The 11,830-nt window shown below is 42.6% G+C and overlaps 1 protein-coding gene across 2 annotated transcripts in view; it reads right to left on the bottom strand.

The window, feature by feature from the left end:
- Positions 1 to 11,570, bottom strand: part of atp13a2 (ATPase cation transporting 13A2) — a 36,108-nt gene extending 24,538 nt beyond the window's left edge. The window contains exons 1-11 of one of the 2 annotated variants that reach the window (XM_064957013.1): positions 11,417 to 11,570; positions 2,565 to 2,647; positions 2,253 to 2,420; positions 2,108 to 2,166; positions 1,767 to 1,839; positions 1,563 to 1,642; positions 1,360 to 1,437; positions 1,117 to 1,186; positions 695 to 829; positions 400 to 466; positions 70 to 201 (exon numbers count right to left, since the gene is read on the bottom strand). In XM_064957013.1, the coding sequence (XP_064813085.1) occupies positions 70 to 201; positions 400 to 466; positions 695 to 829; positions 1,117 to 1,186; positions 1,360 to 1,437; positions 1,563 to 1,642; positions 1,767 to 1,839; positions 2,108 to 2,166; positions 2,253 to 2,420; positions 2,565 to 2,647; positions 11,417 to 11,444 (973 nt within the window). In that variant the 5' untranslated portion in view covers positions 11,445 to 11,570. Of the gene's footprint in view, positions 1 to 69; positions 202 to 399; positions 467 to 694; positions 830 to 1,116; positions 1,187 to 1,359; positions 1,438 to 1,562; positions 1,643 to 1,766; positions 1,840 to 2,107; positions 2,167 to 2,252; positions 2,421 to 2,564; positions 2,648 to 3,659; positions 3,782 to 11,416 lie in introns of those variants that run through there. The other variant, XM_064957014.1, reaches the window with a different exon arrangement.
- Positions 11,571 to 11,830: the final 260 nt, after the last annotated feature.

The raw sequence follows: 11,830 nt of genomic DNA, 5'->3' as shown, positions 1-11,830 counted from the left end.
CATTTCAGCCAGACCTCAGTGTAGTTCATGACTGAAGTCATTTTGTGATCGAGTTCTGTTTGGCCTCACCGGTTAGCATACTCTCGTTGACCATGCACTCCCCGGCCAGCAGAGCAGCGTCGCAGGGCAGCAGCAGCCCCTCCTGAGGGATCAGCACACAGTCCCCCGGGACCAGCTCCACAGAGCTCAAACTGTCCTCCTCTGAAAGACAGGGCCAGGGCATCAATTGGCTCCTACTACAGCAGAGGATGCAGACTTTTGTTTTGGGGATTTGCGTGTATTGTTAGGTATTACTGCACTGTTGGAGATAGGAACATAAGCATTTCGCTAAACCCACGATAACATCTGCTTAAAATGTGTATGCTGGCTGTGGAAGTCAAAAATGGAGGGAAAGCTCACCCCCGGAGCTTCTGCGCACAGTAACATTGGTTATCTGCTGAGCCATGCTACGGATCGTGTTGCTTTGCTGTGGAACCACAGAATCGACAATTCAGTGGTGAACATGTAGACAGCTAGATGATAGTATTCCCTATAACAGGTAATAGGAAAATATGAATATAAAAAGGAGTGTTGCATAATGTATCACCCACTATAACAGAACCATAACAATCTCAAAAATACCTATTTGTAAATGTATCTGAAAGCTTTCATGGGAGCACAGATGACATGGGAGGAGCCTCCTGGTGTCACTCACCTTGCGGATCTCATAGAGAGACACACATATGGAGATAAGGGAGATGATGACGATGCAAGCAGCATAGTAGTAGTAACTATCTGTCAGCCACAAAGCAATGCTGAACACCTGGAACACGTAGAATGGGTTGAGCACCTACAGAGATGGAGGGAGGGAGAATAGAGGGATGGATGGAGAAAGAGAAAGAGAGAGAGGGGTACGGAGTGAGCAGGCCTTAAACCTGTATTATTGTATGTAACTGTTGGTAGATGACAGTTTACATGGAACAATGAGACCTTAAGCCTAAGTTTCATGATTCGGCTTTTGTGAATGTATATTTCCTTTATGAATATAAACAAGTGCACCACTGCAAATGGTCAGTAAATCTAGTCCTGTACATGTAAATCAATGAGAAAACGTCAATCGTTGTTCAAGCCAATCACCTCCTCAATCAGTAGTCGCATGAAGGACTTCACAGGCACATCGATGAGATTGGTCCCATAGACCTTCCTCCTGAAAGATGGAGAACTGGAGTCAGACACTGGATGAGGCAGCAGGGGGGGGGGAAGTGTGTGGAAATTAAAGTATGTTTGACAGAAACGTTTGAGGTAAGCCTTCAAAAAGAGCTTGGTCCAAGAGAGGACCCTTGAGGAAAGGGTGTGATACCATCATGTGGAGCAGTGTACCTGGTGTTCTGCTCTAGGTGACTCAGGCCCTCCCGGAAACGATAAATGTCGGCACATGTCCAGTCCTCATTGAGGACACTGTGGAGGAAGAGGCAACTGTCTTTGCATCAACATTTTATGTTATATATATATATATATATATAATTGCCACTGACTCCAGTCCAACCCAAAAGCCCACACCTGTTTACACCCCCATACAGTACCTAACACGACAGAAGGCTCCCTTCCTGGCCATCCATACGTAGCGCAGCCCCTCAAACAGGTAGTAATGCAGCAGCGGTACCTGAAAGCCATTCAGGATGCATAAAAGCTGCAGACTTCTCTAGCCATTGGCTCTCTAGCTGCACCCTCAATACAATTTAATTCAATTCAACTTTGTTCATACAACTTTACTACCCCTTCCTTACCTCCTCTTTGTGTAGCTGCACAGTATCTCTCCAGTCTGAACTGTCCTCCGCCTCACTCCATGCCGACTCCATACTACCGAGAGCACAAGGAGAAACACTACCTCAGAAGTCAGGACGACCAACATGAGTTGTTACAGAGCAATAGATTCAACTACATACAGGAGTCATTGTACAGGAGTCAGTGCATTCCAGCTGACCAACATCCAAACACTGAACATTTGAAAATGACAGTGTTTTTTTATGGTAGCACTGACAGAGCAATTCTATTATGGCTAATAATATGGAAAATCTTTCATGTCAACATACAACAGATGGCCTGATGATAAAGACGTATATCTAACCTGCCCTCCTCCAGCTCTTCTGTGAGGACCTCCACGACATACTGCTGTCCGAAACTGTCCTGAGAGAAGATCAAGAATAAAACCATTAACCCAAGTGCTGCTTCCCAAACTACCAAAAAACACTGAATCATGACAATGACATTACCCTCAGAAGCAGAATATTGGCAAAGGCCAGGGGACAGGAGTTGCAACGAGCAAGGACCCCTAGACGAGGGCGCCAGCGAAACAGCACCAGCAACAGACCCAGGGACAACACGGACCCAATGTGACACAGCCAGACACGCCAGCGCACCCATCTGAACCCCTGGACATCCTGACACACAGACAGAGAGAGCAATCAGATTAGATGTCATTCATTCAAAAGCAGCACATTGAATTCCAGCTGTCATTTTGCATTGCAGACAAATTGATATGGAACCCATTGTTTAGCTTGCAGCACAAAATTAAAGGCTCCTACCATGTGTGTTTCGGGTTTGCAGTGGGGTTCTCTCCTTGGACTAGGGGAGCAGAACCCTCCCGGTGGCTCCTCCTCCGGACAACCTGTGGAACAGGCTTGAGGTTAGTCAACAGACACAGTCAACAAAGTGACGCCACTGCAAACACAACATAACACTGCACTGCATGTACACACCCATTATGTTAACATTAACAAGGCACACATAAGCTGAAAAAGTCACCAATGTCACACACAGCTCACATGAAAGAAAGGCAAATGTATTACACTGGGAATCAGTGTAGGGGGTCCATTCCACTTTTCATTCAATCAGCTCAAGTAGGTGAATGTAAACAAAATTAATTAATAGAAAAATTCTTATATATCGGTGTGATCCTTCATTTACACATTAATTGACACGGGTGGGCATATGATTGATGTGGCCTAGATACTCAAACAAATAAGAGGGTGTTGTTCCATGCCTAGTTTCAAATGCAGTAGTTTATCTATTTGGTTCTACAAGTTATCAAACTCATCAATTTTTCAAAATAAAGCTTTTGTAATAAAACAAAGAAGACCAAGGGGTTATAATACTTATTCAGGTTATAGAACAGACATTTTGGGGGGGCAAATATTCAGTTAATAAATTATATAGTTATAGTGGATAGCCTAAAATTAGTTAAATCTATCCAACTCGTGCTTGCCTAAACAATGTTAAGGTCTATACACAGCGAAAATAGGATATTTGATAAGCCAACACTAGCCTTGATATTATCATTACCAGTTTATACCAGAAAAAGTCATCTGACAACAGATATATTATACCCTTGGAAAGACAAGACCCCTCTCTCACTTCAGCAGCTACGACCAATAAACGATGAAAAAGAGACCCGACTGAATAGATCACCATAAGTGCGGTCGAGGTGAGGGTAAAACTAATTTCATCGACTCGAATAGCCTATCGAAATAAATAATATATTAAAAGAAATGTTGACAATGTTGACGATGTTTTGGCTTCCGGGTATACACGTATCAGTAACCTGTTTTAGTTACGATGTAAATATCATCACATAGGTTGGCTTTCTATTTATTTGAAATATTAACGAAAGTAGTACTTACCTTATTTATCTGGTCATAATTATATTAGAAACTGTGATTAGAGTAGTTGGCAATGCTATTTTTGCGTCGCGTGTCAAAAGCGCACCTGTGTTTACCTGTCGACGTAGCAATGCTCCGATACGCATGTCTGTCCAGTTTCACTGTCGAGTTCCGCTACCATTCATTATGGCCTACACACTAATAATAACAACATGTAGGCCTACACATACTGTATGTCCCTCGTTAATTTAAAATGATTTGATTTGTAATACTGGCACACAGTAGTGGCTTCAACTTCTGAGGTCCTATCAGGTGCCACAAACATGAGTATTAGCCTGTCTGGGAAAGTATTGAATTAATTGTCATCTGATTGATTCCTTTGAGACATATTTATGGAATGATATTGCATTATTAGGCTACATTGCTTTTATATAGAAACAAAGTCACTATGTGTGGGCTAATATACATTTGTCATCAAATTAATACTGCCAATATCTGTAATCGCCTTCACAATGACCACTTTGTTTCCATACACACCACTTTTGGCTAGCTCCCAAGCTTGTTTATAGAGCACCTGAAAGGTGCATACCACCCTGCATCCCACTGCTGGCTTGCTTTGGAAGCTAAGCAGGGTTGGTCCTGGTTAGTCCCTGGATGGGAGACCAGATGCTGCTGGAAGTGGTGTTGGAGGGCCAGTAGGAGGCACTCTTTCCTCTGGTCTTAAAAAATATCCCAGAACAGTGTCGGGTGCTGTCTTTTGGATGGGATGTTAACAGGTGTCCCGACTCTTTGCGGTCACTAAAAGATCCCATGGAACTTATTGTAAGAGTAGTGGTGTTAACCCCAGTGTCCTGGCTAAATTCCCAGTCTGGCCCGCATAAGATCACCTAATCATCCCCAGTTTACAATTGGCATATTCATCCCCTGTAACTATTCCCCAGGTTGTTGCTGGAATGTGTTCTCAGTCAACTAAAATAAAAAGGCCTGTGGTGGTGCTCTTAGAGCTGATGTTTTTGTTGGTACAGAAACCACAGTGTAGTAGTATTTTCTTATAAAACCACATTCCTTTAAGGATTTTACAGAGCGGAAACTGCAACTCAACGGGCTGACTGACATAAAGCAATAGGCCTCTTGGTGCCAGTGTAGGCTAATGTAGTAATATTAGTTTCATTCAAAACATATGAAGCCCAAACCAGTCCCTATAAACTCGAGTTCTCCTGGCTTCAAGTAACTATTCAATTGACATTGCACAAGAATCCTAAACATCTGGATCATGCTGCCTACAGTAGTTTCAGGGCTAACGCAAAGAGGAACTAGGCTATTCTGTTAAGTTTATTATAGTGTGTGTCATCTAGGTCAATGTTAACATAATCCTGTTCCTCCACACCATTGACTGAACCAATTAAAAGTTTGATATTTCATTTTATTTTATCTTACCATTGCTCATCTTTTCTTCAATAAAATGTTCACACTAAGTCGCTCATAATGAATGCCCCTAAGTTCCACTTCTTCAGTAAAACCTAATATGTTCATTTCCAGTTGAAGACACAAGAAATGATAGTGCTAAAAGTGACAGCACTGGGCAGAAATCTGAGCTCACGAGACCTACGAATACTGAGAGGTAAAACCAGTCATTCCTCCAAAGCCCTCAGCAAATGTTAAATCGGATACCATCTCTATCTCCCACACCCAGGAACTCGTAAATCCAGGGTAAGAGAAAAAAATGCTCCTTGCATAAGACTAGGCCCAACTGCTGAGGGTGGTTTTATTTGGCCCCTCAAGTTGTTTTGTTGTTGAATTTTCATTGTTGGACATAAAATACTTGTAAAAACACACCAGGAAATCAGCCCCAAGTGATTTTAATTTTGTAAATCTGTTCAAGTATTTCCACGCATAATAGAGAGAAGTGATTTTATACGAATGTAAGCAAGGTTTGAAATGATTATGTTTTAGTCAAATATTATATCGGATTGGGCTTCTTGCAGTTAATTTGCAGTCTACAAATGAAATGTTGTCCCACTCTTCAACAGTTGTGCGAAGTTGCTGGATATTGGCTGGAACTGGATCTGGAACACTCGTTCCAGCGCATCCCAAACGTGCTCAATGGGTGACATGTCTGGTGAGTATGCAAGCCATGGAAGAACTGGGTCATTTTCAGCTTCCAGGAATTGTGTACAGATCCTTGCAAAACATGAGGTAATGGCGGCGGATGAATGGCAAGACAATGGGCACGGTATCTCTGTGCATTCAAATTGCCAAAGATAAAATGCAATTGTGTTCGTTGTCTGTAGCTTATGCCTGTTCATACCATAAACCCACCATGTTCACAATGTTGACATCAGCAAACCACTCACCCACACACGTTGTCTGCCATCTGCCTGGTACAGTTCAAACCAGGATTCATCTTTGAAGAACACACTTCTGCAGCCTGCCAGTGGCCATCGTAGGTGAAAATTTGCCCACTGAAATTGTTTACAACACCGAACTGCAGTCAGTTCAAGACCCGAGTGAGGACGATGAGCTCGCAGATTATCTTCCCTGAGACGGTTTCGGACAGTTTGTGTAGAAATTCTTCAGTTGTGCAAACCCACAGATTCATCAGCTGTCCGAGTGGCTGGTCTCACGACGATCCCACAGGTGAAGAATCCGGATGTGGAGGTCCTGGGCTGGCATGGTTACACGTGGTCTGCGGTTGTGAGGCCGGTTGGACATACTATCAAATTCTCTAAAACTACGTTGGAAGCGGCTTATGTAAGAGAAATAAACATACAATTCTCTGGCAACAGCTCTGGTGGATATTCCTGCGGTGAGCATGCCAATTGCAAGCTCCCTCAAAACTTGAGACATCTAGGGCCTCCCGGGTGGCGCAGTGGTTAAGGGCGCTGTACTGCAGTGCCAGCTGTGCCATCAGAGACTCTGGGTTCGTGCCCAGGCTCTGTCGTAACCGGCCGCGACCGGGAGGTCCGTAGGGCAACGTCGTCCAGGTTTGGCAGGTAGGGATGTCCTTGTCTCATCGCGCACCAGCGACTCCTGTGACGGGCCCGGTGCAGTGCGCGCTAACCAAGGTTGCACGGTGTTTCCTCCGACACATTGGTGTGGCTGGCTTTCAGGTTGGATGTGCGCTGTGTAAAGAAGCAGTGCGGCTTGGTTGGGTTGTGTATCGGAGGACGCATGACTTTCAACCTACGTCTCCCCCGAGCCCGTACGGGAGTTGTACCGATGAGACAATTAGCTACTAAAACAATTGGATACCACGAAATTAGGGGTAAAATTAAAAACTTGAAACATCTGTGACATTGTTGTACCTGCTGACTAGTGGTCTTGTCGAGTCAGGACATTTGGAACTTACATTCACTGGAGAAAATGGTTATAAAACTAGGATTGGGGAGGGTAATCTTTGTCTCATTTATGCCTCATCTGTACATTCGATCAGCCTGAGCCAAGTATTTGAGACTCACTGATCTATCATTCCAAACAAATATCCTAGCGTACTCATTAGCCTAATGATCTGTGCAACTCCTTGCCTTTAGAAGTTGACCCAAAGCCTATTCTCTAGTTGAAGATAATGAAAAGGCAGTCCAGCCAACTTTTTTTAAATTTGGATTTCATGTAATGGACATGTAATAGTGTAATAGTCCAAATTGGTGAAGTGAAATGAAAAAAACTACTTGTTACAAAAAACCCACAGAAAACATGGTGCGTACATATGTATTCACCCCTTTGCTATGAAGCCCCTAAATAAGATCTGGTGCAACCAATTCCCTTCAGAAGTCACATAATTAGTTAAATAAAGTCCACCTGTGTGCAATCTAAGTGTCACATGATCTCACTACATATACGCCTGTTCTGAAAGGCCCCAGAGTCTGCAACATCAACAAGCTGGGGACACCAACAAGCGAGCGGCACATGAAGACAAAGGAGCTCTCCAAACAGGTCAGGGACAAAGTTGTGGAGAAGTACAGATCATGGTTGGGTTATAAAAAAATATCCAAAACTTTGAACATCCCACAGAGCACCATTAAATCCATTATTAAAAAATGGAAAGAATATGGCACCACAACAAACCTGCCAAGAGAGGGCCACCCACCGAAACTCATGGACCAGGCAAGGAGGGCATTAATCAGAGAGGCAACAAAGAGACCAAAGATAACCCTGAAGGAGCTGCAAAGCTCTACAGCGGAGATTGGAGTATCTGTCCATAGGACCACTTTAAGCCGTACACTCCACAGAGCTGGGCTTTATGGAAGAGTGGCCAGAAAAAAAAGCCATTGTTAGAGAAAAAAACAAGAAAACACATTTGGTGTTCACCAAAAGGCATTTGGAAGACTCCCCAAACATATTGTTGGATTCGGGATAAACTTTGAACATTGAGATATTAAATAAGTGATAGATCAGAAGCATAGAATATAAGGAGTGGAAGAGACTGGGTTTTATGTCAGAAGATAATGGTTTACTGTAGAAAGACAGATGGCTTTGGAATGTGTTGGGTGTACGGGAGGAGATCACAGGATTGCTATATGGGAGCGGATGGACATCTGTGGATTAGAGCAAAGGAGGGGTTGATGTCAAGAGGTCAGGCCAGATCCCTTGAAGGGAGTAATAAGGGTTTATTATCCTGTTACCCTTTTCCTGTGAAACCATATGATGTAAGGATTGGAGAGAAGGAGTGTCTAAAGTGGGGTATATATATATATATATATATATATATATATATATATATACTTGTTTTTTGTCTGAATACAGCTGTGTCGACATTTTGAGAAGAATTCAACTTGGTTAAGCTTCTCCAGTGTCCGTGAGTTATATAAGAACCTAAACATATGGAAAAAGGTACTCTGGTCAGATGAGACTAAAAATGAGCTTTTAAGCCATCAAGGAAGATGCTATGTCTGGTGCAAACCCAACACCTCATCACCCAGAGAATACCATCCCCACGGTGAAGCATGTTGGTGGCAGCATCATGCTGTGGGGATGTTTTTCCATCAGCAGGGACTGGGAAACTGGTCAGAATTGCCAGAATGATGGATGGTGCTAAATACAGGGAAATTCTTGTGGGGAAACCTGTTTCAGTATTCAATAGATTTGAGACTGGGACGGCGGTTCACCTTCCAGCAGGACAATGACCCTAAGCATACTGCTAAAGCAACACTTGAGTGGTTTAAGGGGAAACATTTAAATGTCTTGCAATGGCCTAGTCAAAGCCCAGACCTTAATCCAATTGAGAATCTGTGGTGTAATTTAAAGATTGTTATACACCAGCGGAACCCATCCAACTTGAAGGAGCTGGAGCAGTTTTGCCTTGAAGAATGGGCAAAAATCCAAGTGGCTAGATGTGCCAAGCTTGTAGAGATATACTCCAAGAGACTTGCAGCTGTGATTGCTGCAAAAGGTGGCTCTACAAAGTATTGACTTTGGGGGCGTGAATAGTTATGCACGCTCAAGTTGTTTTGTTGTCTTATTTCTTGTTTGTTTCACAATAAAAAATATTTTGCATCTTCAGTGGTAGGCATGTTGTGTAAATCTAATGACACTAACCCCCCCCAAAAAATATATTGTAATTCCAGGTTGTAAGGCAACAAAATAGGAAAAATGCCAAGGGGGGTGAATACTTTCGCCAGATTAAGGCCAGATTGTTTTTCAAGATGTTCAAACGTTCATAGATGACCAGCAGAGTCAAATAATAATCAGTGGTTGTAGAGGGTGCAACTGGTCAGTACAATCACCTGGCACATGCACAAAATCATGTAAACACCTACAAGACTATGTTTATTATGCACCATGTGCACATGTAGCACTCGCTCCAGCATGTATATCTCTCTGGTCACCCCCAAAACCAATTCTTCCTTTGGCCGCCTCTCCTTCCAGTTCTCTGCTGCCAATGACTGGAACGAATTACTAAAATCTCTGAAACTAGAAACACTTATCTCCCTCACTAGCTTTAAGCACCAGCTGTCAGAGCAGCTCACATATTACTGCACCTGTACATAGCCCATGTATAATTTAGCCCAAACAACTACCTCTCCCCCTACTGTATTTATTTTGCTTCTTTGCACCCCATTATTTCTCTCTCTACTTTGCATGTTCTTCACTGCAAATCTACCATTCCAGTGTTTTACTTGCTATATTGTATTTACATCGCCACCATAGCCTTTTTTTGCCTTTACCTCCATTATCTCACCTCATTTGCTCACATTGTATATAGACTTATTTTCTACTGTATTATTGACTGTATGTTTGTTTTACTCCATGTGTAACTATGTTGTTGTATGTGTCGAACTGCTTTGCTTTATCTTGGCCAGGTCGCAATTGTAAATGAGAACTTGTTCTCGACTTGCCTACCTGGTTAAATAAAGGTGAAGTAAATAAATAAAATGTACTTTTGTCTTGTGCACGTGCCTTACAGTAGGTCAAAAGCAAACAAATATTGATTGCCACACGGAGACCTGACAAAGTGTTGGTCAGTAACTTCCCTGCATGTGTGCTACTACCTCTGCCAAGAGGCCCAGGCTAATTGGCACAGGCTATTCCCAAAATCACTACACTGAGAGGGTTCAAGGAATCAGGACTAGATCATGATTCAGCCCTTACTGGAGAGGCATGGCTGGAGTTGTCACATGTTAGCAAATTCAGCTTGTGCTGTTGTAACCATGTCCCATGATCATTTCATCATGAGAGAAAGATTTAGTTGTGCTTGCAGTTTTAAAAATAATCATAATTCAATCATAGTTCAATTTTGTTGAGCTAAATCCTATTCATTCCAAATTAATTAATTATTATAAAACTGATTGTGCCTTGACAGGTGAGTTGTCAGAGTTTTGAGCCGGCAACTCCAAGAGCTAGACAACACAGAAGTAAACAACCTGCTGCAGAGTCAGTTAACTTCAACTGTGTTCACAATTAATGGTTCAGCTACGGTTGCTACAGCTGGTCAACACCGACTTTGCACATTTCCCAAAAGCAAAATGTTGGATTAGTTTGTAGCTCAACACCAGTGTTTTCCAATACAAAAACTGCAGAGAAGCATTCAGCTGCAGATTATGGGTGCCAACTCCGTGTGGTCTGCGAACCTCAAAACAGATGCGCTCGGGGTTTAGAAACTCTGTGGTGTCAGTGTGCTAGGCACTAGATCTGGTCCAGGGCGTTATATTAACCACGGTTGCTATTGCAGCTAGCTAGTACACACGAGCTAGGCTAGCTAGTTCACGTCACTACTTTAGCTAGCTAGCATACAGTATCTAGCATTCTACTTAACGTTAGTACCTAGTTTCTAATTCTAAATGTGATTTCACCACCTCTTCTGTTGGTGAAAGTAACGCACCATCCTATCTGGCACCAGTCCACATCCCGTCTCATTGAGTATGTATGAGAAGATATTTGCTGGAGCCAGAAATTTAAGAGTTTGCTAGTTTACTAGCCGACTCAGCTCAACGATTTATGTTGGAGTTGAGCGGCGACTGGTGTGGGCGGAGCTCTGACGTCATACAATTCAGTTTCTATCTGAAACTACTTTCAGCACCCAGAACAATGTCATGTGTAATTTCGGGCTATTTTTTTGGGTGTTGAAATCATTAAAAAAATATATTTTAAAAATGAATTTTTTGTGACGTCCGCACTTCAGTCCGCCCACGCTAGCACGCTAGGTACCGCTCAACTCCAACATAAATCGTTGAGTTTAATCGGCTAAATTTGGTAGCTACATACATTAACGTTAGATCCAATGTTCATTCCCCAAGCAGGATTGTCAGGGGGTGGCGTAACGGCCATACTGCAAAACTCACCAAGCGTGTCCATCCTTCCTTTAGTCATGATAATTTAGTAATCGATACCATAATTAGTTGCCAGTCATACAACTGGCAAAATTATGTATTTGACTAGCACAACAAGTACCCGATACTAGCGAAACCGTTATCTTCCGTTTTGCCTCTCTATCCCGTCATGTGACACCAAACGCATTTCTACGGAAGCCCACGAATAGTTTGACAATAATAAAACAGAGTTTATTCAACAACAAAAAAGTTAATAAATAGGGGTTGGTATGGAATGGGGGTTGTTTTTGTTTATTTTGATCAGTAAGCATAGTGTATATAACCTGAAAATGACAGGGGAGATCCCCACACCTAGACATGAAATCAAATTTCGCCATACAATATTTACGAGATGTTAACATTTTTCCCAACTCCATTCCCCATGGG

Source organism: Oncorhynchus masou, chromosome 33, assembly GCF_036934945.1.
Source record: "Oncorhynchus masou masou isolate Uvic2021 chromosome 33, UVic_Omas_1.1, whole genome shotgun sequence".
Classification (NCBI taxonomy): Eukaryota; Metazoa; Chordata; class Actinopteri; order Salmoniformes; family Salmonidae; genus Oncorhynchus; species Oncorhynchus masou.
Note: the sequence above shows the minus strand (reverse complement) of the source record. Positions and strands in the feature narration are given on the sequence as shown.